The sequence below is a fragment of the Narcine bancroftii genome, chromosome 3 (assembly GCF_036971445.1).
Source record: "Narcine bancroftii isolate sNarBan1 chromosome 3, sNarBan1.hap1, whole genome shotgun sequence".
Classification (NCBI taxonomy): domain Eukaryota; kingdom Metazoa; phylum Chordata; class Chondrichthyes; order Torpediniformes; family Narcinidae; genus Narcine; species Narcine bancroftii.
Window position 1 is genome coordinate 12,088,346 of NC_091471.1, and position 27,302 is coordinate 12,115,647.

General features: G+C 44.2%; 1 protein-coding gene across 1 annotated transcript in view; it reads right to left on the bottom strand.

Annotated features, from left to right (window-relative positions):
* LOC138756974 (dedicator of cytokinesis protein 2-like) overlaps positions 1-27,302 on the bottom strand; it is a 1,510,503-nt gene that overhangs the window by 369,348 nt on the left and 1,113,853 nt on the right. The window contains 1 exon segment of the mRNA XM_069923500.1: positions 22,593-22,687. Within this exon segment, the coding sequence (XP_069779601.1) occupies positions 22,593-22,687 (95 nt within the window).

Consider the following 27,302-nt stretch of genomic DNA (forward strand, 5'->3'; position numbering starts at 1 on the left):
GGAAGGGGTTCATAAACTTTGAGTAGTGACCTGGTGGTGGGGGTTGGGGGGGGGGAATGGAAATAGCCAAAACGGAGGAATAATTTGGCTTTAAGCAGGCACTTCTGAACTTTAGGATGACTTGTGGTAGTTAACAACTAGTGAAGGACGATTAAAGCACAGTTATGTTTGCAGTGCAGGAAACTGAGTACACAATGGGACTATGAAGTCAATTTCCATCAAGAACTCTGAACACAGTTTGAGCATTTCCAGCTCTTTCTGAAATTCAGCTCAATTGAACTCTAGTAATACTAGAGGACATGAAGGTGGAGTGAGGTGGGGGGGGTGGTGCTTAATAAACTGTTTTTTTTTACACGGATGCCTGGAATTGGCTGCGAGGGAGAGTAATGGAAGCCAACACCAAGGTCACGTTCAAAGAAAAATCCAGATAAACACACGAGGGGAATGGAAGGAAATCGATCATCGCAAGCAGAAGATATTTAGTTTATGTGTGGTGCACACACTGTGAGCCAAAGGGCTTGTTTCTGTGCTGTTCCACTCTGTCTTCAATGGAACTGAAATTCAGACGCAATGTTTGGATTGGGACAGGGGTTCAAATCCCGCGCTGTTATTGTACGTTCTCCCTGTGTCATTGTGGGTTTTCCCTGCATGCTCCAGTTTTCTCCCACCCTTTGAAACGTACTGGGGTGTAGATTAATGGGATGTAAATTAGCCCATGGGCCGTGGACTGTTACTGTTCTGTATATATAAATTTTAAAAGAAAACAAAATTTAGCCATTTCCATGGAAAAAGGAACAGAAGCAGGCTATTCGGCCCATCGAGTCTGCTATGCAAATCCACCCTGAGCTAAGCTGTTCTCGCATCTAGTTCCAAGTTTTGGCCTTTTCCTCATATCCCTTGATTCCTTGACTAATTAGATACCTGTCAATCTCTCCCTTAAACTCCCACAGTGATCGGGCCTCCACAGCTGGATGTGGCAACAAATTGCACAAATCCACGATCCTCTGGCTAAAGAAATCCCTCCTCATCTCTATTTTAAATGGGTACCTTCTCATTCTAAGGCTGTGCCCTCTTGTTCCTGGATTCACTCACCAAGGGAAACATCTTATTCACATCTACTCTTTCCAATCCTTTCAGCGTTCAAAATGTTTCCAATGGATAGAGTCCAAGCGCCAATAAATGTTCCAGGAATCATCCTGGTAAATCTTTTCTGTACCCTCTCCAACATTATTACATTCTTTCTAAGATAAGGGGCCCAAAAACAGCACACAGTACTCAAATACGGTCTCACCAGTGCCCCATAGAGCCTAATCAACACCTCTTTACTCTTATACACTATTCCCCTTGAAATGAAGGCCCACATAGCATTCGCTTTCTTTACTGCCAATCCAACCTGCTGGTTAACCTTTAGGTTATCTTGCACGAGGACCGCCAAGTCCCTTTGCACTTCCAAACATTGAATTTTCTTCCCATCCAAATAATAATCTGCCAATTTATTTCCTCTTCCCAAATGTACAACTGTAAATTTCTCAACATTGTATCTCATCTGCCATTTTTTTGCCCCCTCTGTGAAGCTATCCAAGACTTTCTGCAACCTTTTGGTTTCTTCAACACTTCCTCCTCCACCACCTTCTTTGGCGTCATCTGCAAAACCAGTCAATCCATAATCTAAACATCAATATATATTGTAAAATGAAGTGGCTGAACTCCAACCCTTGCGGAACACCACTAGTAACTGGCAACCAACCAGAACAGGATCCCTTTATTCTCACCCTTTGCTTTCTGCCTGTCAGCCAAAGCTCCACCCAATCTAATATCTTTCCAGTAATTCCATGTGCTCTCATCTTATTAAAGCAGCCTCTTATGTGGCACATTATCGAAAGGCTTTTGAAAATCCAAATACACAACATCCACAGCATCTCCCTTGTCCATCCTACTAGAGATTTCCTCAAAAATTTCCAGTAGGTTGGCCAGGCAGGATCTTCCCTTCATGAAGCCACGCTGGCTTGGACCCATCATGTCATGTACCTCGAGGTATTTCATAATCTCATCCTTGAGGATCAATTCCAATAAATTTCCAACTACTGACATCAGACTAATAGGCCTATGATTTCCTTTTTTCTGCCTTCCTCCTTCCTTCAGCAGTGGAACTTGTGACAGAGTATTTAGAGGTGGTTTGGGAAGAATTGTTAGAGCAGGTTGCACACAAACATTATAAAACACAAAATATTTGCAGGACTTTAGCAGAGTGCTTTTTTGCAAAAAGAGCAACAAAGTTGCAATATACAGCTTGCCTGGGAGAGCATGTGATTTTTGCAGGCAGGGAGAACAGTTTTGCTCTCAGAGAGGGAGGGTGTGAAACAGAGAGAAAGGAGATGGAAATCAGTTCCAAAAGGACAAAGCTGGCAAACCTTTGGAAGACTGCCTGGTCAAAGGAGAAGACTAGCTGTCGGAAAGGTGACCTGAAAGAAGGAGGATCATCTGGAGAACCCTGAAGGGGGCAAGTTTTGTCAGCAAGACTGATATAGAAGGAATCAGTTGCGGATGTCCTGGAAGAGGAATCTCTGTCTGAAAACTAGCAAGAACCCTCCTGAGTGGTAACCATTTGCCTGTTAAGCACCAAAGACTGGTGAACTTTGTTAATGCTAACTTCTGTGCACAGTACAAGAATTGCCTGCAACCATTGAGATTGGACTGTAATCCAAAGAATTTATCTAATTTTAAATACACATTATACACACTTGCGCTTAGTATTAGAGAGGGGATTAAGTAGATTAGGTAAATAGGTTAAGTAATAAGTTAATTCTGTTTAAATCTACGTTTGTTTAAGTAACTCCATGTGTGTGGTGCATATCGCTGCTGGTTTTTGGGGTCCTCTGGACTCTGTAACAAACTACATTTGCAACCTTCCAATCACCCAGAACGATGCTAGAGTCCATTTCTGGAAAATCATTTCCAGTGCCTTGACAATCTCCAAAGCCACCTCCTTCAGAACCCATGGATGCACCTCATCTGGTCTGGGAGATTTATCTACCTTCAGCCCATTTAGCTTACTCTCTATTCCCTGAGACGTCTGACTATCAGGTACATTGCTGTTGTCTTCCTCAGTGAAGACTGATGCAAAAGACTCATTCAGTTTCTTTGCCATCTCTTTGTTACCCATTATAATTTCTCCACCATTATTTCTAATTGGTCCTATATCTACCCATGTTTCTGTTTTACACTTTATATATTTAAAAACACTTTTAGTATCATTTTGTATGTTATTTTACAATTTCCTTTCAAAATTCATCTTTTTTTTCCTAATGATTTTCTTTGACGTTGAATTTTTAAAAGTTTCCCAGCGCTCTGTTATCCCACTAATTTTTGCTTCCTTGTAAGTCCTTCCTTTTGCTTTCACTTTAGCCTTAACCTTTCTTGTTACCCACATTTGTGCCACTTTTCCATTCATAGTTTTCCTTTTTTTCTTGGAATATATCTATCCTGCGCTCTCTTTATTTCTCACAGAAATATCATCCAATTCTGCTCTGTCGTCCCTCCATCTGGCTTACATTTCCAAACCACTAGGACCAGTTCCTGTCTCCTATCTCTGTGATTCCCTTTGTTCCACTGAAATATTGACACACCTAATATCAGCTTTTCATTTTCAGATTTGAAACTGAACTCAAACATATTATGATCACCACTTCCTAAGGCTTCAATTATCACCTCAGGTTCATTACACATCACCCAATCCAAAATCGTCAATCCCCTAGTGGGATTATTGACAAGCTGCTCCAAAAAGCCATTCTTCAAACTCCCTCTCCTGAGATCCAGTACCTTCCTGACTTTCTCGATCCCCTTTCATGTTAAAATCCCCCATAATTATTTTGACATTCTTCTTCTGACACACTGCTTCTATCTCTATTTCCTGACTGCTGTTTGGGGGCCCGTATATAACTGCTATTAGAATCCTTTTTACCCTTGCCATTTCTTAATTCAACCCATAAGGTTTCTACCACTTCTGACCCTATGTCCCTTCTTTCTAGTGATTTAATAGAATTGTTTACCATCAAGACCATGCCACCCCCTCTACCTATCTGCCTATCTTTCCTATACACTGTGTACCCTTACATTCAGCTCCTAATCAGACCATCATTAAGGCATGTCTTGGTAATGGCCACAATATCATATCTTTTAATCTGTAGCTGTACAACAAGGTCATCCACTTTATTCCTAATGCTGCGTGCCTCAGACCAGTATCTGTTACCGACTTTGATGTATTTCGATTGCACTGCAAATTATCCTGTCTTTTCACGTCTCTTTGCTGCACGTTATTTTTGACATTTTTCCTAATTTCCTCTTCCTCGACCCTAACACCGTGGTTCCCTTCTGCCCTAATCTCTGCACTCACATTCTGATTACCCCCCACACCCCCCCCCGCTACCGCCAAACTAATTTAAATGAATGAATACTTCAAGAGAGGAATGCGATAATGACTATTTACAGATCACCTTGGAATGTTCAACAAAGAAAGCACATTGTATCCAAACAGTTCAAAAATAGACTAGAGATCGATGGCACTTTCCAATATTCATCTCCTATGCTGATCCCAAACCTCTATCGATATTAATAGCCCTAAAGTTGAAAGATTCGATAGCTTCAAGCTCTTTGGAATAGGGGGGATCTCAAAGAGACATTTCAAATATTGAAAGGTTTTGACAGAGTGAATGCAGATAAGATGTTTCCCTTGGTGGGTGAATTGAGGACATGGGGTCATGGTCTGAAAATTAGATGTTATCCATTTAAAACAGAGAGGAGGAAGAACTTCTTTAATTAGAGGGTTGTGGATCTGTGGAACTCACTGCCGCACAAAGCAGTGAAGGCCAGATCACTGGGAGCATTTAAACAGGAAATGGATAAGTATCTCATTAGTAAGGGTATCAAGGGATATGGGGAAAAGGCTGGAAATTTGATCTAGGGGTGAGCATTATTCAGCTTAGTGTAGAGTCACGGAACAGACTCGATTTGCCTAATGCCTAACTTGTGATTTTGTGATATCGACCGAATGACTTGACCTTGGGCAAGCATGACGACGCATGGTCATGAAATTGCACCGATACTTTTATTTTCTTGGAAGACCATGGAAGTTCTGCATGCCCCCCACCTCCCCATCCCCACCCCTTGTCGTTCAACAACTTTTACAGAGCACCATTGGAAGTGGATTTGCTGGATGCATGGAGTTGCTCTGCTCAAGACCAGAAGATTCTCCAGAAGGTGGGGAATGCAGTTCAGTATGTGACACAAACCTCTCTGCCCTCCAAGAACTCCATCTGCATCTCCTGCTGTCTGGGAAAGGCAGCCCATGTACTGAAAGACCTGCCACACCCTGGAAGCACCCTCTTGCCTCTCCTCCCGTTGGGGAGAAGGCAGATGCATGCAATTGCACGCACCAACAGTCTTAAAGTCCGTTTCTTTCCCACGACTATCAAGCTCCTGGATGAACCCCACCACTGTGCTCTCATACTGCCCTTGCTTGGTTCCAATTGATCTTCCTTTTCATTTCAATCTGCAAATTAAATTCTTAGCACAGGTGGATGAATGTTGGGGATAACCTGTTTATCTGCTCACAGAAGAACTCTTCATATTTTATGACAAATTAACTTCTAAACTGACACAATTCACTGGGAAAAGGTGCCTGCTCATTATAACTTAGAAAGAGGCCATTCATGTCATCAGATCTATACCCTCCCTCCCCATTTCCCTTGTTACCCTGCAAGTTACTCTCTCTTGCATGTCTATTGTCTCCAAGGATAATTAGCTCTTTCCTTCCTTTTAGGGGTAATTATACCACCAGCTGCATTTTAGAGTGTGGGAGGAAACCGGAGCACCCGGACGAAACCCAGGCAGTCACATGGAGACTATGCACACAGATAGTATCCGAGCTTCGAGCTGGACAGGGGTCCTAAAAGACCACAGAGTTGCAATTGAATCATGTTAGGTCTCGGAGCAAAATTTGAAACATTTCAATTTGCAGTACATTCTTACGGCTGATAATAATCTCTCAGCTCCAATTTTCTGGCAGCCTTTGAACCCATAATATTTTGATCCAGAGACAAGTATATTACCTACACAGCTGAACTTGACATCACCTGGTCAGTATCTAAAATAGTAATGAGGATGGAAATGATCTTGTCAGGAGGAATGATTGATCTTCTGTCCTATTCTGGGATTCATTCATTGTGTTATAGACCATGGACTAACCTTTGGACTATGGACTGTCATCATAAAGGATGGAATTCTGCTGGGACTTGTGTTGCAGCTGGATTGAGCTGTGCAGACTGAGAGAGAGAGAATGGAACGTTCAGTACAGAAGCTGGAGCAGTGGAGACCAACCTGGAGAGCTGTGTGAAAGGCACATGCCTCATAGATAATGAAGGGTTAAAAACCACAATTTGAAAACTGAGGGAAGTCATCTAAGGAGCCCTTGAGAAAGGATATGTAAGCTTATGGCAACTCCACATCAGTAATTTCTCTCTCCAGCGTTCAATACGGCGTCCTTTAGTTATTCAGCTGGGGGATCCGAATTTGGACATGAAGCTTTGGGATTGAATTCTGTGGACTGTGTTTTCAGACTGATTTACTTGACTGACCTGGGTTTTATTTTGGGGGGAGGGGATTTTTCTCTTTCTGAATATTGGGCACAGACTGTGATGGTCTGGGTTATTTGTTACCTACACACTGTTTATAAAGATATGATATTTGTATATTTGTTATAGTCACTTATAGTGGGGTTAATTGGGTTAAGATTTTATATTGTTAATAGTCATTAGTAAATTTAGAGTTAATATTTAATCCTTTTGAATTGCATCTTCTGTGGTTGCTTGGTTGAGGCGTAACAGTTGATAGTAGATTTAACCGCAACAAAGGTATAATCAGTCCAGTTCCTGGCCCCCTAATAATCTGACAAAGAAGCTCCCACATCAAGCGCGTGTGTCTCAATCCCATTTTGAGGGAAGATGAAGCTAATATGATGAAAGGATAGGATGCCTGCACACCCAGGACAATGTTACACGATGTACTTGGACTTACTCCAAACTTTGGTGCCAGCACACTCACGTAAAGCCAGCTTGACTCCCAATGCCATTGTGCTCGCTGCCCTGTGCAGGCTCTCAAGTGCACCAATGTTTTGAGTTTCACTCAAAGATTTCCATCCTGGCTCTGCTTCCTCCATGAGCAACAGACATACAGTAACAATCTCCAATGCTTCTCGAACTCTTAACAGCAAGGCCTTCCCTATTTTGACAAGAGAGACCGCAGATGATGCAAAACTGGGGCAAAGGACAAAATGCTGGAGGAACACAGGAGGTCAGGCAGCCTCCGTGGAAGGCAATAGATAGTTCACGTTTTGGGTAATAACCCTTCATCGAAATCAGCTAAAAATTGAGGGCAGACTGCCAAATGAAAGTGTGGGGGGCATGGGTGGGGGAAGAGCCACAGGTTGGCACTGGGATAGGTGGGAGGGGAAGAATTTGACAAAAAACTTGGAGGTGATAGGAGGAAGTGAATGACTACCAGTATTGTATATCTCTCTTCTCAAAGAATGCCAGAAAGTGTTTAAGAACAGCCTCTTTTATTTGGACAATTTCTTTCCTGCTGTTATCAGAATTGTGGACTTCTCATTACTGCACCATTTTAACTGGATTTGTTCTCTACACCCTGAACTTTGTAACACTCTTTGGCTTACTGTGACACAGCACCCTGCACTTTTATTTTATGGTTGTACTATTGAACCATCAGAGACCTTGCAAACTTCTACAGAGGTGTGGTGGAAAGCGTGCTGACTGACTGCATCACGGTCTGGTACGGGGACACCAACGCCCCTGAGTGTAAAGTCCTCTGAAAGGTAGTGGACACAGCCCGGAACATCACAGGCAAAACACTCCTCCACTATTGAGAACGCATCTATTGGGAATGCTGCCATCGGAGAGCAGCAGCAATCATTTAAGATCCACATCACCCTGCGGTCGCACTGCTCCTGTTGCTACCATCAGGAAAGAGGTGGAGGTGCCACAAGACTCGTGCCACCAGGTTGAAGAATAGCTGCTACCCCTCTCACCATCAGACTCCCCAGCAACAAACTCAGACTCTTAATTTGCACATTAATTATTGAGTATCTCTTTTTATTCTGTGTTGCACGGTTTGTTTACATTTCTTCCTTTCTCTCTTTCATGTACCTTGAGTGCAGTTTATTGAAATTCTGCCTCGCCCGCAGGAAAAAAGAATCTCAGGGTTGTAGGCAATGCTGTGTATGTACTCTGGCAATAAATCTGAACTCTGAACGTAAATATGAGATGAGCTGACAGCACACAAATCAAAGATTTTCACCATATCAATGCAGACATGACAATAAACATACGAACTCATTGGGCAAATGACTGGCTAAGATCTTCAACCATTCTTGACCTCTTTGTCAACTCAAAGCTGATACAGCAGGACAGATCGATACAGCAGGCTGCCTCAAGGAGAGAAGCAAAGAAGAGAACACACTTGTTTTTTCTCACTCCTTTAACAAAATACTGAAACGTCATCTGCTCTGCCTTATCATTACCAGCAGTGGCATGTGCACTTAGCATAGCAAGGAACCCTACTGTGATTTATTATACCCTCACTGTGCTCTTGATCATAGATATAATCGCTCCACTTTGTTGAGAATGACATAAACTATGATTAGAACCTATTGTCAGCTTGGCATCTGTATATTAATATTGTAATTACTCCGCTCTCCTGACCAGCCTGATGTAAAGTAACTTTTTTTTTCCCTGCCTGCAGGCAGTGCGATGAAACCATCCTCTCTCAATCAACGCATCAGCTGTTGGCGCGTGCTCCTTCTCTCAAGGTTTGAGACCCCCCTCTGCAGACTTCAGTGGGACTTGAACCTCCAACCCCAGGATGCCATATCCCAACTGATATCCCCAGAGTGGCAAGTGGTTGGGGTGAGGTGGGGGGGGGGGGGGGGAGATGGTGGTAAGGGGTAGGGTAGCACTTCTCTGGATAGCATGTGTAACTCAGACGGGTAAAAATGGCCGCATGGCACCATTCAAACTGAGACAGAGCACAAAGCATGACAACTCTTTATGTTGTGGTGATCAATCGATGCCAACCAAAACAAACTGAACCATTCCTACCTTATAATCTTCAATTTTTCTTTCACGCATGTGTCTGTCTAAGAGCCTCTTAAATGCCCCAATTGTTCTAGACCTCACCACCACCCCTGCTAAGGCATTACAGGCACCTACAACTCTCTATTAAGAAAAATTACGCCTTATGTCTCCGCTAAACCTTCCTCCCTTCACTTTGTACAGATGTCCTCTGGCGTTTGCTACTCCCTCCCTGGGGAAAAGGCGCTGACTGTCCACCTGATCTACACCTCTCAGAATCTTATTAACCTCCATTAAGTCACTTCTTATCCTTCACTCCAAAGGGAAAAGTCCTAGCCCTGTATGGATGACCAGAGACATATATTTGAATTGTGGTCACAGTTAGCAAGCAACAAACAAGGTGGCCAATAGTGCAAGGCAGGAGTTCACATCAACATTGCTGAGGTGGAGACGACAGGCAGCTTTAAGTTCCCAGGGGTAAACAGCTCCAGTAACAGGTCCTGGTTCGCCCATGTCGATGAAATGGCCAAGTACACCAATGTCTCTACTTCCTGAGAAGCCAGAGGTAATTTAATTTTAAATTAGCGATACAGTACAGTAACAATCCCTTCTAGCCCAGGACACTGCACCCTCCCAATTAAATGCATGCAGCCAGTTAAATTACTAACCTTGAATGCCTTCGGAACTTGGAAGGAAACCAGAGCACCCTGAGGAAACCCATGCAGACACTGGGAGAACATACAAACTCCACATGAACAATGATAATTCTGCTCCATGCTATTCCAACCATGCATCCCTTCACAACCTCTGCACGTGGACCACTGAAAGCATCTTGTCAGGGTGCTTAACTGTATCAGACTAGAACTGCTTCGCCCTAGACCACAAGAAAATGGAAAGGGTTATCACACACACCCCCTCTTCCCCTCCATCAACTCCATCACATACACCCTTCCTCTCCAATCGACTCCATTTCACTCCTCCATTGACTCCCTCCTCTCAACCATGAACTTCCTCATATACACTCCCTCCCCTCCATTGACTCTATGTTCTCTGGAACATTATCATGGATAAAGATGACACAAAGATCTGCAACACAGTCCCAGCAATCTTCTCTCTGGCCTCCCTCAAAAACCTGGGAGAGATCACACCAGGCCTCCCTCAAAAACCTGGGAGAGATCACACCAGGCCTCCCTCAAAAACCTGGGAGAGATCACACCAGGCCTCCCTCAAAAACCTGGGAGAGATCACACCAGGCCTCCCTCAAAAACCTGGGAGAGATCACTCCAGGCCTCCCTCAAAAACCTGGGAGAGATCACACCAGGCCTCCCTCAAAAACCTGAGAGAGATCACACCAGGCCTCCCTCAATATCCTGCGAGAGATCACACCAGGCCTCCCTCAAAAATCTGGGAGAGATCACACCAGGCCTCCCTCAAAAACCTGGGAGAGATCACACCAGGCCTCCCTCAAAAACCTGGGAGAGATCACACCAGGCCTCCCTCAAAAACCTGGGAGAGATCACACCAGGCCTCCCTCAAAATCCTGGGAGAGATCACACCAGGCCTCCCTCAAAACGCTGGGAGAGATCACACCAGGCCTTGGGGGTCGTTCACCACAATGATGTTCAAAAATCCAATCTTCCAATTCTTGATATAAATATACCACAGAATATCCTTGATCTCACGAGGCTTCAGGGCCATCTCTAAATACTGTGCAAATTACCTATTTCATATATTGCCCAGTTCTACAGTCTAAGCTGTTCACACAGAATTCATACTATTCATCAGGGGTTAGGCAGATGTGCCTATTCACTCTTGGCTAATGTTAAAATCTCTGTGCAAATGCCCATCAATATGATGGCACCTCCGGCAATGTCGGCATCTGCAATATATCCCCAGGAGTGCTGGCCTGAATCTAACTACAAAACTCTTCCAAACATGTTCGCTATGAATGGCAAAAACCCTCCAAGCAGAACATAATTTTTTTTTTCAAATAGGAATAAAGCTTGATCTACAAAAGAACATGCAAAATAAAAGAAGGAATCAGTCTTTTGGCCCATCGAACCTGCTCCGTCATTCAATAAAATCATGGCTGATCTGCCCGTGGACACAGCTCCACTTACCAGCCTGTTCACCAGAACCCGTAACTCTCCTATTCTCAACTGTAACTTATCCGTCATTGAAAAAGAATTCTAGAGATTTGCTCCTCTCTGGGAGAAGCTGTTCCTCCTTATCTCTGTCTCAAGCCTACTCTCTCTCTCACGAGGTGATAGCTCTTGTTCCAGTCTCACCTCAACATCCCTGCTTCTACCTTATCTATTCATTTCATTATTTCGTATATTTCTAAAAGCTTCTGGAAGACATGCAGTATACGAAAGTACTGGAGAAACGTCGCAGGTTTCACAGCATCCACATGAAGCGAAGGGTAGCCAACACTCTGGGCCTGAGACCTTTGTCAACGTATGATTTCAGACTTAAGATTTATTGTCAGAGTACGTACATGACATCACATACAATCCTGAGATTCCCTTTTTCTGCGGGCGAGGCGGAATTACTACTTATTGGTCATGCACAGCATTTAAATGTAAACAAATAAAGAACTACAATAGATAATGAAGGTAAACAAACTGACTGTGCAATACAGAGAGAAAAAAAATCAATGGAGTGCCAAAGTAAGAGCCTTTAAACGAGTCCATGATTGAGTTTGTTGTTGAGGAGTCTGATGGTGGAGGGGGAACAGCTGTTCCTGAACCTTGTGGCCCCTGCACCTCTTTCCTGATGGCAGCAGCGAGAACAGAGCATGTGCTGGGTGATGTGGAGCCTCGATGATTGCTGCTGCTCTCCAATGGCACCGTTCCCTGCAGATGTTCTTGAAGGTGGGGAGGATTTTGCCTGTGTCCACTACCTTTTGGAGGGCTTTAGGCTTAGGGCTATTGGTGTTCCCATACCAGACTGTGATGCATCTGGTCAGCAGACTTTCCACCACACATTTGTAGAAACATGCCAGTGTTTCTGGTGTCAGACGAAACCTCTGCAAACTCCCGAGGAAGTAGAGGCACGACGTGCTTTCTTCACATTGCCATTAGTTTGTTGGGTCCAGGAAAGATCCTCCAAGATAGTAACTCCCAAGCAGTAAATTTTGCTCACCCTCTCCACCTCCATTTCCCCCAATGACCACAGAGATACAAAAGAATTAAAAGCATCGTGAGGGGGGCTGGAGGAGAGAAGGGTGGGAGGGGGCATACAGGCTAACAGGTAAGAGGTCAGAGGTGGATCCAGGTGTGAGGACAGAACAGAAAATAGCTGAGAAGCCATGAGGGGTACAAGAAGGAAGGAAAGGAGATGGGGAGATGGAGACAGAGGGATAGGGAAATAAAGAGACTTGGTGAAGGGGTTCAACAGAAACTGGAGAAGTTGATGTTGACGCTGTCTAGTTGGAGAATGCCCAGGCGGAATATCAGGTGTTCTTCCACTAATTTATGGGTAGCCTCAGATTGGCAGTGCATGAAGCCATGGACAAACATGTCGATGTGGGATTGGTGGAGTTAAAATGTTTGTCCACTGGGAGGTCCTTGCCATTGCAGTGGACTGGGCGAAAGTGCTAAATGTAATGATCTCCCAATTTGTATCCAGTCTCACTGAGGGTGGCATGGTTGGCTTAGCCATTACATCACCAGTGATCGGGACAAGAGTTTGAATCCCATGCTGGGTGAAGGGAGTTTGTATGTTCTCCCCATGTCTGTGTGGGTTTTCCCCAGGGGCTCCGGTTTCCTCCCACCATTTGAAACGTACCCGGGGTGCAGGAAATAGGATGTAAATTGGGTGGCATGTCTTCGTTAGCTGAAATGGCCTGTAACCACGTTGTATGTCTACATTTAAAATTTATGTAGCAAAGCCCACAATGGGAATACCAGATGCAGTAGATGATCCCTGCCAATTATCAAGTGAAGTGCCACTATTTTGGGGTCCTAAATGGTGGTGTGGGAGGAGGTGTGGCCACATGTGTCACATTTCCTGCAGTAACAGGGTTAGGTAGGTGGTTGGTGTGAGATGACAAAGATACTGGGGGAACGGTCCCTACAGAAAATAGAAAGGGGAGAGGAGGGGAAGACGTGTTTGGTTGTGGGATCATGATGGAAATAATGGAAGAATAATATATTGGATGCGGAGACAGATCCTTTTTGTTGAAAAAGTTGGTCAAAATGCATGAAGGAGCTTCTGAGAATGCGTTTTCCCTTGGGTGGAACATGCTGTTCATTATCATAAAGGAAAATAATTCATAAATCAAACGTTAAACAGGGAATCTGCTACTGCTCGGAAGTGGAAGAACTCACAAAAATGCTGGAGGAACTCGGCAGGTCACGCTTCATCCATGGAAGGAAACAGGCTGTCAACGTTTTGGGCCTGAGCCCTTCATCAAGGGTGCCAAAGAAAAAGCAAAACGTTCAAATAGGAAGGTGTAGTGAGAGGGAGGGGGAAGGAAGGGTGTGGGGGTGGGGAGGGGGAAGGGAAAGGAGCTCAGGCTTACAGGTGATAGATGAACACCGGCGGGAGGGGGAGGAAAAGAGAGGAGCTAGAAGATGATGGGGTGAGAGAAAGCTGCACTCTGATGGGAGGAAGGAAGGGAAGGGGGTGGGGGGCTGGAGTAAGGAAGGGGTTGGTATTGAACAGGGGTAAGGGGTCAGAGGAATGAGGGAAAGCAAGGTGGGAAGAGAAAGAAGGGGATAAATTGAAGACATCAAGAGCATTATAGTGAATATTAGAACCTTAGGGCATTACAGTAAACAGGCCCTTCAGCCCTTCTACTCTGTGCTGCCTAGTCCCACTGACCTGCACCCTGTACAGATCACTCTATACCCATCCCATCCAGGTACTGATCAAAATTTCATATGTCAAAATTGAGCCCGTGTTCAGCACTTCAGCTGGCAGCTCATCATGCAAATTTCAATGAATAATTTTAATGATTGTGAGCCCTTCTCTGCGAATAATTCTGATGTAAAGTCCACAGACTATACAACAGATTTTAATTAGCATACACGTACACACCAATGTCAGTATCTTGCCCCCGAAGGGGCCAGCTCTATTCTTTATACAGGCCAGCGATTGACAGCCAACAGGTAGGGCCAGCCTCCCAGGTTGTCGGCCTGCACGTTCAGTGGTTGCCCCCTGCAGTAGGCCGGTAAGAGTGGTTGCCCCCTGCAGTAGGCCGGTAAGAGTGGTTGCCCCCTGCAGTAGGCCAGTAGGAGTGGTTGCCCCCTGCAGTAGGCCGGTAGGAGTGCAGCCAGTGTAGTGGTTGTATCACCCAATGATTTAGAACAATATAAAGCTTTTCCAGCCCATGAACCCGGTGTCACCCAATAAATCTTCCTACCCTATATGATTTTAGAGGCTGGGTGGAAGCCTGAGCACCCAGAGAAAGCCCATGACATACAAACTCTTTACAGACAGCGCCAGATTTGAACCAGGATCGCTGGGTGCTGTAATAGCGCTGTGCTAACTGATATCATGTCCACGCTTCCTGATCTTCGTAACTCAAGGAGTCCCTATACGCAGCACATCTGGGGTGTATCAGTTCCATGGCTCACGAAGGAGGTGAGAGGGGACCCAAGGACTACAGCTACTTGGAGTGAGCTGCCTGAGGTGGGTACAATTGTAACATCTCAAACACTTTTAGGAGGGTACATGTGTAGGAAAGAGTGAGGCAAATGGTACACACTTGGGCAGGCGACTTAGTTGGCATAGAGTGAAACACGAAAGTCTGCAGATGCTGTGATTGCTGTAAAAACTCACAGAAATGCTGGAGGAACTCATGTCGTCCATAGGAGGTAAAGATATATTATCGATGTTTCGGGTCTGAGCCCTTAAATGTTAAATTTAGACATACAGGCCATTTCAGATCCAGAGTCCTTGCTGCCCAATTGCACCCAAGTAACCTCCAACCCCCACTATGTTTCAAACAGTGGGAGGAAAACGGAGCCCCCAGGGAAATCCCACGCAGGCCCAGGGAGAACGTGCAAACTCTTATGGACAACACGGGTCCCGGTCCCAGTCGCTGGCGCTGTAAGAGCATTGTGCTAATTGTTCCGCCAACTGTGCTGCCCTTCCCCAAGAAATAAGCAAAGAATAGGAAGGCCCCCGAAAAAAGACAAGACTGGCTGGGGAAGGTGTCCAGGCCAACAGAATGTGTTAATTAGATGTGTCAGAAGGAAAAGGGAAGATAGATAGAAAGATAGAGAAAGAGAGGGAGTCAGTCTGGACTCCTCCCTCTCCCATTCTTCAGTGGTTATTCTGATGCCCTCCTTTTCTTTGCTTATTCCTTGAAGAAGGGCTCAGGCAATATATCTTCACCTCCTACAGATGCTACGAGATTGGGTGAGTTTCTCCAACATTTCTGTGTGTTTAACTTGGTTGGCATGATGAATGTGGTAAACCACTGCATGTAGATATTTATCTGTCTGGATACACCTATTGGCTGATTGTACCTGTGGCTCCTCCCACAGATCTGCTCCTCAGCCCCTTCTCAGTTCAGGACAGTCGACCAGCAGGGATGTGCCTTCATTCTATTGCAGTGGTTCTCAACCATTTTCTTTCCTCTCACATACCACTTTAAGTAATCCCATTGCCATCGGTGCTGTGTGATTAGTCAGGGATTGGTTAAAGTGGTATGTGGGTAGAAAGAAAAAGTTTGAAAACCATTGGCTCATCATGTGCAGTGTTTCATAACTCCAAAGGAAATGGGCCAAGGACAATTTTTCTCCAGCAAAATATTTCAGTAACAACTGGGTCTAGAGCAGTGAATCTCAACCTTCCCTTCCCACCTTAAGCAATCCCTGACTCATCACAGAGCACCGATGGCGTAGGGATTACTTAAAGAGATATGTGAGTATAAAGAAAAAGATTGAGAACCACTGGTCTATTGCAAATAAAAGCCTATCCGTTTTGCTCACCTTCAGTCTTTTGGTGCATCAGGGAAGTTGGTACAAAGGGCCCATTTCCATGCAGTAAAACTCCACGACTTTATACGTTTATCTTGCCAGCACACAAGTGGCTAAAGCACACGTAGAACATTTCCGTTTGGCCCATTATCTTTCTGACAGATAACACACTGTTCAGCTGGGTAAAGAAAACTACAAAAGATGATTGGGACACAGGGGGGTTAATGACAAAGTCAGCATCAGCGCAAAAATAATTTCTAAGGTGGAGGTTCATTTGTCAAGATAAACTGGGTCTGTCAAGGATCTAGATTTGCTGATAATTTTCTTTCTTTAACTGGGAAAGGTGAGTACCTGAAATGTAAATCCATGGTCAGATCGTTGTTCTCTGCACAGAGGAAGAAAGAAGTTATTGCTGTTTGGTTGCCTATCAGACAGCATTTGAATATACTGCGCAATGTCAGACTCTCCACATTGAACAGAACCGATTTATCTCCCTGTAGCCCTTGGCACAACAGATTCAAGGTCACTCCGCAGACTCCGCAGAGCGAACTGCAAGTAATCGCACCATGGCCAAGAGATACAAGATCACGCAATCGGTGTTTCGACCACTTCGCCCATTGAATCTATGCAGCGCTCCAAGGATAGTCATCCTGGCCATTCCATTTCCCTGCACAAAGTATTCTCTCTCAAGTGTCAACCCAATTCCCTCTTTAACAAGTCAAGTCAAGTCAATTGTCATCTGTACAAATACAACCTAACAAAACAGCATTTTCCAGTTCTCGGTGCAAAACACGCAGACACACAACCAGACATGGCATACATCTGCAGGACAAGTATTCATATACACAAATACATATTGTTTCGTGAATCTGAGAGTCTTGGATGATTAGTGTGAGCAGGTCCTTTGGTCGTTCAGCCTTCTCAAGAAGCTGTTTGTCAGCCAGGAGGTGCAGGCTGATCCTCCTGGATCTCTTCCCCGACAGGAGCAGCTGAAAGATGCTGTGTGCAGGGTGGAAGGGGTCCTCAATAATTTTGAGCACCTTCTCAGACTACAATCCAGGTAGATCACATCGATGTAGCAAAGGGACCTGGGTTTATGGTACAGAGTTCTCTGAAGGTGGATTCCCATGTAGACAGGGTGCTTAAGAAGGCATATGGTATGCTGGCCTTCATAAATCATAGTGTAGAGTATAGGAGCTGGGAGGTGATGCTGCAGCTGTTTAAGGCATTGGTGAGGCCAGGTTTGGAGTACTGTGCTCAGTTCTGGTCTCCAAATTATAGAAAGGATATAGGAGAAGGTGCAGAGAAGGTTTTCAAGGATGTTTCCTGGCTTACAGCATCTGGATTAAGGAGACTGGGACTTTATTCATTGGAACGTAGACGACTGAGAGGGGACTTGATAGAGGTATTTAAAATTATGAAAGGAATAGATAGACTAGACATAAACAGAGGGCAGGGGAGGTTGGAACAAGAGGCCTTGAGTTAAGGGTAAGGGGGCAACACTTTAGGAGAAATATTAGAGGATGCTTTTTCACTCAGCGAGTGGTGGCAGAATGGAATGATCTTCCGAATGAGATAGTTGCGGCAGGGTCCCTTCTGTCATTTAAGAGAAGGTTGGATGTGTACATGGAGGTGAGGGGGTCGGAGGGTTATTGACGGTGAGTGGGAGGTTTGAGCTAGTGGAATTGTTCTAGTGAACCGGTGCGGACTCGAAAGGCCGCACGGCCTGTTTCCGCTCCGTAAATGGTTATATGGATGTGCGGGAGGGAGACCCCAGGGATCCTCTCCACCACTCTTATTGTTCTGTGGATTGACTGCCGATCTATTTCTCTGCTGTAGCTGGTCAGGATGCTCACGATAGAGCTTCCGTAGAAGGTTCACATGATGGTGGCCGGTAGCCTTGCCTGCTTCAGTCTTCACAGGAAGTGCAATTTTTGAAACCAAAACCCAGCAGATGCTAGAAATTTAATTTAGACGTGCAACACAGTAACAGAGCCTTCCATCTGTAATGGATCTGTGTTAATACTAGGTTAAGGTTAAGCTATATTTCATATATACAAAGGAGGAAAAACCCAACACCCAACCCCAACCCACCAATTTTCCCGTGCAACCACTGCAACCGTGTCTGCCTGTCCCGCATCGGACTTGTCAGTCACCAACGAGCCTGCAGCAGACATGGACATACCCCTCCATAAATCTTTGTCCGTGAAGCCAAGCCAAAGAAGAAAGAGATATGTCCTAAGCAATGTAGTAGGTTTGGATCAGCGCTATACACACAGGTCACAGTACATTAGCGGAGAACCACTGTACTCAGAGAAGAGAGTTCATTCTCGGAGTCAACGTGTCTACAAGAACAGAGCCATAATGGAACAGAAATGTGTTCTCAATTGAAACTCAAGCACAAAAGCAATTAAGGCCTCTTGAACAAGAGAAATGAAACTCGGGACCATTTGAGTGCCTCTTGAAGCAGAAGTGAGGTCATCTTTCGGAGTCATGACATCTGCAAGTCAGAGTTATAAGATCACATGGTTCACAAGAAACTGGGGTTGGCAACTGTTTAAAATTTCAACAACTGATCACGTGGTTTCCAGGAATTAAGAATGACCTCATTGGTGATACAATTTCATATCGCTTTTAAAGGTATATATATATATATATATATATATATATCTGAAGCCAGAGGAATCTTTAGACCAGAAGAAGAAGAAACCAGAAGAATAAGCTTGACACTATTCTCTGGAGAAGGAGGAGGTGCTGTTCTAAGCAGCTTTAGATAAGCAAGAACACTTCTGACTGTCTATTTTTGTCATTAGAAGGCAGCCTCATCGTGGAGAACCCTTAAGCTCAGAGGGAGTTGAGGGTCACCAGTGTGAGAGTTTAAGAATAAATTTCTTCCTGGGAAAATAGCTCAAGAAGATTTGTGAGTTTGAACAGTCTAAGGATGTAATCAGTGTTAACAAACACTTCATCATTGCTTTACCAACAATTCAAAAGAACAATGTTCCGTTATCACTTTTGAACTACATTTTAATAGACCTTCAAGTTCATCACGACTTTAAAATACTGGTCCTTAAAAATAACTTTTCTGTCTCAAGTTTAAACTGAAATAGTTTGGACTTTAATACACACACACTCACACACACACATTTATACAATTATATTCCTGCATAGTGGAGTTAAGCTTAGAATAATGGTTCTTAACCTTTTTCTTTCCACTCAAATACCACTTTAAGTAATCCTTATGCTACTGGTGCTCTGTGATTAGTAAGGGATTGCTTAAGGTGGGATGTGAATGGGAAGGGAAGGTTGAGAACCACTGGTCTAGACCCAATTGTTACTGAAATATTTTGCTTGACAAAAATTGTCATTGCCTTTGGAGTTATGAAACTGTGCACATAACGAGTCAATTCAGTATGATTAAAACAGTTGTTTTCAAACTTTTTCTTTCTACCCACATACCACCTTAAGCAATTCCTTACTAATCACAGAGCACTTGTGGCATAGGGAATACTTAAAGTGGTAAGTGAGTGGAAAGAAAAAGGTTGAGAATCTCTGGCTTAGAGTTAAGTTTAGAGTTAAGTGAGAACTGTTATGTGGTTAATAGTATAATAAAAACTAATTTTAAATTTATTACTGTTTGGTGAATCTTTCATTGCTGTTCCTGTGTTAGGTCTGTTAGTTTGTAACATCCCCAAATACATCCAATTAACCTACAACTCCCCCTTCTCCCCCCCGGAGGTTTTGAAGGGTGGGAGGAAACGAGAGCGTGTGGAGGAAACCCCAGCAGACATAGGGAGAATATCCCTACAGACTATTCCAGACTCGAAGCCTGCTTGTTGGTGCCTTTAAGGTATTGCACTAACCACTACATTAACTGTGACACCTCTTCGCTAACCGTGCCGAATATAATTAAAAAAAAAAGAAGTATAAAATAAAACAGAAAATGCTGTGGAGTAGCATCAGCAGAGAGAAAACAGCTCTTGTATCTCCACCTTGGCACCAATCGTCCCCTTGGTGAAAGAAGACCCACCATAGAACATATAGCAATACAGCACAGTACAGGCCCTTTGGCTCTCAATGTTGTGCTGACCCATGTATTCCTTCATAAAACATTTAAACCCTCCATACCCCTAACCCTCTATTTTTCTTTCATCCATGTTCCTGTCTAAGAGTCTCTTAAATGCCCCTAATGTTTCAGCCTCCACCGCAATCCACGGCAAGGCATTCCAGGCACCCGCAACTTTTTGCATAAAATACTTACCCCTGGTGTCTCCTCTAAACCTCCCTCCCTGAACTTTGTACGTAGGTCCTCTGGTGTTTGCTGATCCTGCCCTGGGAAACACGTGCTGGCTGTCCACCCTATCTATGCTTCTCATAATCTTGTAGACCTCTATCAAGTCTCCTCTCACCCTGCTACGCTCCAAAGAGAAAAGTTCCAGCTCTGCTAACCTTCTCAATTCAGCCAACATCATGGTAAATCCCCTCTACACCCTCATCATAGCTTCCACATCCTTGCTATAATGAAGTGACCAGAACTGAACACAATACTCTAAGTGTGGTCTCACCAGAGATTTGTAGAATTGCAACATGACCTCTGTACTCCTGAAATCAATCCCCTTATTAGTGAAGCCCAGCATCCCATAGGCCTTCTTAACTCTCCTATCAACCTGTGCAGTGACCTTGAGGGATGCTTGGATTTGAAACCCAAGGTCCCTCTGTTCATCCACACTCTTAAGTAACCGACCATTAACCCTCTACTCAGCCTTCTGGTTTGTCCTTCCTAAATGGACACACCAGACACATCTTCCCTTCTCCTCCTCTCTCAGCTTTTCACAGGATAGCTTCCTCCAGGGAAGTCATCAGGCCCTACCACACCATCTAATGTGATCCATGCTGGACTCAATGGCTCTATGAGATGCTGGAGATACTCAGGAAGTCAGGCAGTGTCCTTGAAGTAGAACCTGTCAGTCAGAGTTTCGGGTTGGGCCCTTTTGCCACTTCTTCATAAAGGATCTCGATCCAATATGATGACCAATCTTTTCTACCCACACATGTTACCCGATCCACTGTTCCTCTCGCTTCTTGTTTGATCTCGATTCCAATGTCTGCAGTTTTTGTGTTCCTCTTCCCTGCCATTTCTGCCTCACCCTCTATTTCTTGATCCACTCCACTTTATATACTTCAACTGATCCAGTCTTGATTCTCATCCTTATATTTCTGCATTGCTTTCTGGAAAGCAAGACCTAGCTCTGACCAAATCTTTGACCACTTGGTCTCACATCTTATCACAACTAATGTTAATTTCATTCGTCAAGTTACATCTCTGCCATGTTTGTTGTGCTTGAGAGGCATAATTTAAAAGCAAGATGTTTTTTTTTCCCCCCCGTTCAAACCATTTGCCATTCTGAACTCCATTCCTGAGTTGCATACAGCTGCTAAAGTTCAGGTGAAGGAACTTAGCTACAGGCTGTGAATCAGGAAACTGAAGGAAAGTAATAAAACGCCTCGAGCCTATCATAACATTTAAAAATAATTTTAATAGCGTACTGGAGAGTCAAAGTAGGTGCAGTATTATATGCAGGGAACAGAAGCACTGCAGGCAATAAACCTTTTGACTTGTCCCAGGTGTGCCCAGTTTGGGCCTTAGGCCTGTCCAAGGTTACTGCTTGATTTGAATTCTGGGATATATCCTTGACTGACATCACCCTGCCAGTCCTGGGGTTGTGAATTTCATTATCAGGAGGCAAGACATACTGAGCTCCTACCAAAGTGTATCCTCCTTTCACCTGGACCTGTTCCCCATTTCTACGCACAACATTTGAAGGAAGAAACTTAAATTTAACTTTAGACATAAAGCACAATAACAGGCCCTTTCAGCTCATGAGCCCGGGCTGCCAAATTGCACCAAATGACCTACGCATCCCAGTAAAACACAGGATTCTGTTGACACTGTGGTTAAGTGATAAAACAGAAATGCTGGATAAACTCTACAGGTCAAGCAGTGCCTCTATGTAGCCAAGGTAAAGATACATCACCAACGTTTCGGGCTTGAGCCCTTCATTAAGAGGTACACATCCTGGTATGTTTTGAATGGTGGGAGGAAACCGGAGCACTAGGGAAAGCCCAGAATATACAAACAGTTTGCAGAAAGCATGTGATTCAAACCCCTTTTCCCGATTGCTCGCATTGTAACAGCATTGCCCTAACCGCTGTGCTAGCTGTGCTGCCCTACTGAGAGTTGAGAGCCGCGGAGAATGAAGGACCATGGTTACTAACTCGTGGAGGTCAAGGCAAGGAAGGGAGAGTGGTTTTGGATTGATAATTTCCTGAGGACTAAGAGAATTGGCTGGAAACATCACACCTGTTGAGCAGACGGAAACAAATCTTGGAAGAAACAAGTACAAGGGAGAACATCACTCAGAGAAATATTTGCCATAGGGGAAGGAATTCAAGCTCCATGCAACAAGAAAGTGGAGAGGACCAGGAATCCGGCCCCATTCAAATCAAGGGAATCACTGACCTATTCTGCACCATACTCATCACCATCCAGTCAGGTGGATAGACATTCTTGCCAATGAGGTCTTTAAACATGATGAAGGTCTCCATCAGGAAGTCCTGGGAAAACACAAAGCAATCAAGGTGAGGCACAGGAACTTGTGGAAGTCTTTTCGCCATGAAACACATCAGATTTAGGAATGGAATGTTTGGAATTGTTAACATACAATATATAAATATGCTGGAAAAACTCAGCAGGACATGCAGCACTCATTGAACCAATGTTTTGGGCCTGAGCCCTTTGTCAGGCAGATGATAACCATGAATTTGTGCTGATCTATGTAAACTATATCCACAACAATCTAAATTTTCCCTACCTCACACCCTTAAACCTTCTTTTTCTTGCATCCATGTGCATAACCAAGAAGCTTTTGAATGCCCCATTATAGCAGCCTCCGCAACCACCCCTGCCAATGCATTCCAAGGACCCAACATACTCTGAGTAACAGGCGTCTAACCTCACCTTAATCAGATGTCCTCTAGTATTTGATATTGTCACCCCAGGAAAAATGATGCTGGCCATCGACCCTATCTATAATCTTATAAACCTCTATTAAGGCTGTGTGGGAGAAAACAGAGGGTAGTAGTGGATGGTTGCTTCTCCAATTGGAGGCCTGTGATGAGTGGAGTGCCTCAGGGGTCTGCGTTGGGACCATTGTTGTTTGTTGTCTATATCAATGATCTGGATGATAATGTGATGAATCGGATCAGCAAGTTTTCTGATGACACTAAGATAGGAGGCGTTCTGGACAGCGAGGAAGATTTTCAAAGTTTGCAGAGGGATCTGGACCATCTGGGAGAATGGGCCAAAAAATGGCAGATGGAGTTTAATGCAGACAAATTTGAGGGGATTCATTTTGGAAGGGCAAACCAAGGTGCATCATACACAGTAAATGATTACATACAACAAGAAAGTTGAGAGGACCAGGAATCCAAAATTTGACCAGGACCAAAATTTGAGCAGTGTGGAGGAGCAGAGAGACCTGGGAATACAAATACATTTTTCCCTGAAGGTGGTGTCTCATGTGGAGAGAGTGAAAAAAAAGCTTTTGGTATCTTAGCCTTTATAAATCAACGTATTGAGTACAGGAGTTGGGATGTTATGTTGAAGCTGTTTAAGACATTGGTGAGGCTAAGTTTGGAATATTGTCTACAATTCTGGGCACCTAAGGATATCAATAAAAAAATGACAGAGTGAAGAGAAGATTTATTAGGATGTTGCTGGCTCTTCAGTTGAGTTACAGGGAAAGATTAAACAGGTTAAGCCTTGGAGCAAAGAACAATGAATGGAGATTTACAAAATTATGAGATATATAGACAGAGTGGATGCAAATAGGCTTTTTACACTTTGGGGGAGATAAATACGAGAAGGCCATAGTTTTAAGATGAAGGGCGAAAGGTTTAGATCAGTGATTCTCAACCTTTTTCTTTCCACTCACATCCCACTTTAAGTAATCCCAATGCCATCAGTGCTCTGTGATTAATAAGGGATTGCTTAAGGTGGGATGTGAGTGGGAAGGGAAGGTTGAGAATCACTGCTCTGGACCCAAATGTTACTGAAATATTTTGCTTGAGAAAAATAGTCATTTTTTGGAGTTAGGAAACCATGCACATAATGGTACAATTAAAACAGTGATTTTCAAACTTTTTCTTTCCACCCACATACGACCTTAAGTAATCCCTTACCAATCACAGAGCACTTATGGCATAAGGATTACTTAAGGTAGAATGTTAGTTTAGGGGGGGCAGTTTGAAAATCACTGGTCTATTCTGATCCCATTTCAACCTTCTACACCTTGACAATTCAAGTTTGTTAAGATGTTTCTTAAATGTTGTGTTTTTTCCTCTTGTTTTCCGGTCGTGCATTTCAGACTCCAGACCCTGAGGGAGGTTGGTAAATACATGAAGGGGGCCACATGAGGTGGACTGTCATAGTCTTATTTCCCCACAGTAGGGGAGTCTAAAACTAGTCACTACACGAAGATCGAGAGGCGGGTTGAAGGGCAGAGGGTGGTGAATATGGAAAAGAGGTGCCAGAGGAAGTAGTAGAGGTAGAGAGATTTATCAGGTTCATGCATAGAACAGGTTTAGAGGGATATGAGCCAAATGCAGGCCAATTGGATGATCTCCAGATGTCATCTTGGTCAGCATTCAAGTTTGGCTGAAGGGCCTGTTTCTATGACATATGACCAATGTTCATGCAGGTGGGATTAACATAACATAACAATTACAGCACGGAAACAGGCCATTAGGCCCTTCTAGTCCACACCGAACCATTGGCATCAAGGTTCACGCAGGCACAATGTTCCTGGGCTGCATTATTCTATGTTCTAATAAATCTTTCTGTGTGTGAACAAGAAAAAATTCCCCCTCAGATCTGCTTTAAACATTCTAGCTCTCGGCTTAAATGTACTCTGGGGACAATTAGCATGGCTTTGCGTGGGGAAGCTGATACTTTACAAAGTTGACTGAGCTTTGTTGCAACGGTAGCTGATGAGGGTACAGCAGCGTATTTTGTCGACGTAGCCTTTAGTGAGATACTTGTCAAGCTTCCTCATGGTAGGCTGATCCAGGAGGTGCCGGCAGTTCAATCATATGCATTTGAAATTGGCCGGCTCAGTAGTGGTGGGAGGGTGGCAATCTGGCTGGAAGTCTATGACCTAGTGGTGTGCTACAGGGATTGGTGTTGGGACCCTTCTGGCTGGCAATATAAATAAATGACTTGGATATAGTAGGTGGGTGGGTTAGTAAGTTTCTGATTCCCAGAGGCCAACCATTTCACATTCCCACACTCACATGTCTGTCCATGGCCTTGTGTACTATCCGATCCAGACCACCCGGAGATTGGAGGATCAACACCTTATTTTCAGCCTGGGCACCCTCCAGCCAGATGTCATGAACATTGACTTTACTGCTTTCCATTAAACCTGCTCGCATTTTCTTTCCCCTCCCCCTTTTCCTGCCTTTCCAGTTCTTCCACACACCCACCCATCCCTCCTCCCCCCATCATTGCTGCTGTTCCCTCTCTCCTTTTTCCACCTAATATCTCCTGCCTTTGCCACTCCCCCTTCTGCCCCCACTCTTTTGTTCAGACTCTTCCTAGCATATTCTCAAAGTTTGATGATGGGCTCAAGCCCGAAGCATCAGTTATGTACCCTTGCTTACATAAAGGACACTGGTTGACTTGCTGAGTTTCTCCAGCATTTTGTGTTTTTACTTCAACCTCAGTGTCTACAGAATTTTGTGATTTACTTTTGCCTCATGAGACTTATTTTCCAATGCCGGCAACATTCTGATAAATCTCCTCTGCACTCTCTCCATAGCTTCCACATCCTTTCTATAAAGGTCACCAGAACTGAATGTGTGGTCTCACCAGAGACTTATAGATTTGCAACAAGACCTCTCAACACTTCAACTCAATCCCCCTCTTAATGAAGCCAACATCCTAGAGGCCTCCTTAACTATCCTATCAAATGTGCGGCGACCTTCAGGGTTATATGGATTTGAACTTCAAGGTCTCTGTCCATCCACACTTCTAAGTAACCAGCTATTCATGCTTTTGGTTTGTCCTTCCAAAATGCATCATCTCACACTTATCCGGATTGAACCCCATCTGCCACTTTTCCTCCCAATTCTGCATCCTGTCTATATCCTCTTATAAAACTTTGACAACCTTCAACACCATCCACAACTCCTCCAACCTTCGTCTTATCTGCAGACTTACTGACCCATCCTTCCACCTCTTCATCCAGGTCCTTTATAAAAATTGCAGAGAGCAGCGGTCCCAGAACAGATCCTTGTGGCCTTCCACTAGTCATCAACCTCCAGGCAGAATACTTTCCTTCCGCTACCATTTCCTGCTTTCTATATGCAAGCCAATTTTTTAAAATCCACTCAACTAAGGTTCCATGGATCCCATGCCTAATGACTTTCTGAATGAGTCTCTCGTTGGGGACCTTGTCAAATGCCTCACTAAAATCTATATAGCTCTATATAGGATGGAAGATTTCTGTAACAGGCAGCCAGGAGCAGTGGTGGAAACAAATACAATAGCAGTGTTTAAGAGGCTTTTTGATAGATAGATGAATGTTCAGGGAAGAGAAGGCCATGAATCATGTGCAAGCAGCAGTTTTCTTTTAACTTGGCATCATGTTCTGTGCAGACCTCAAATCATAGAGGTGACCAAATCGACACATAATCCTTCAAGTACAGTCTCTCCTCACACCAACCTTTCAAGAAAATCATTGTTGACCTTTAACTTCAGCACCACTCCTCAATTTCCTTCATCAATAAAAATCCATTGATTTCCGGATGAATAATACTCAGCCCCCTATGCTCCACCGCCCTCTTGAGCTCAACATTCAAAAGAACTTCACACTTGAAGTATCTGCGTCCTGCTCCAGTCACCTCATTACAGGAGGGATGTGGAAGCTCGAGAGAGAGGGTACAGAAGTGACGTTGCCTGGATTGGAGAGCGTGTCTTATGGGTTAAGGTTAAGAGAGCTTTTCTCTTTGGAGCGACAGGATGGTCGTGACTGTATTGTGGTCTCTGAGGTTATGAGAGGCATTGAAAGTGGGGGGAGCCAGCGCACTTTCCCAGGGGCAACAGTAGCAAATACCAGAAGGCTTCTGTTTAAGGTGAGGGATGGGGGGAGGCAGTTGATGGTGGAAGCTG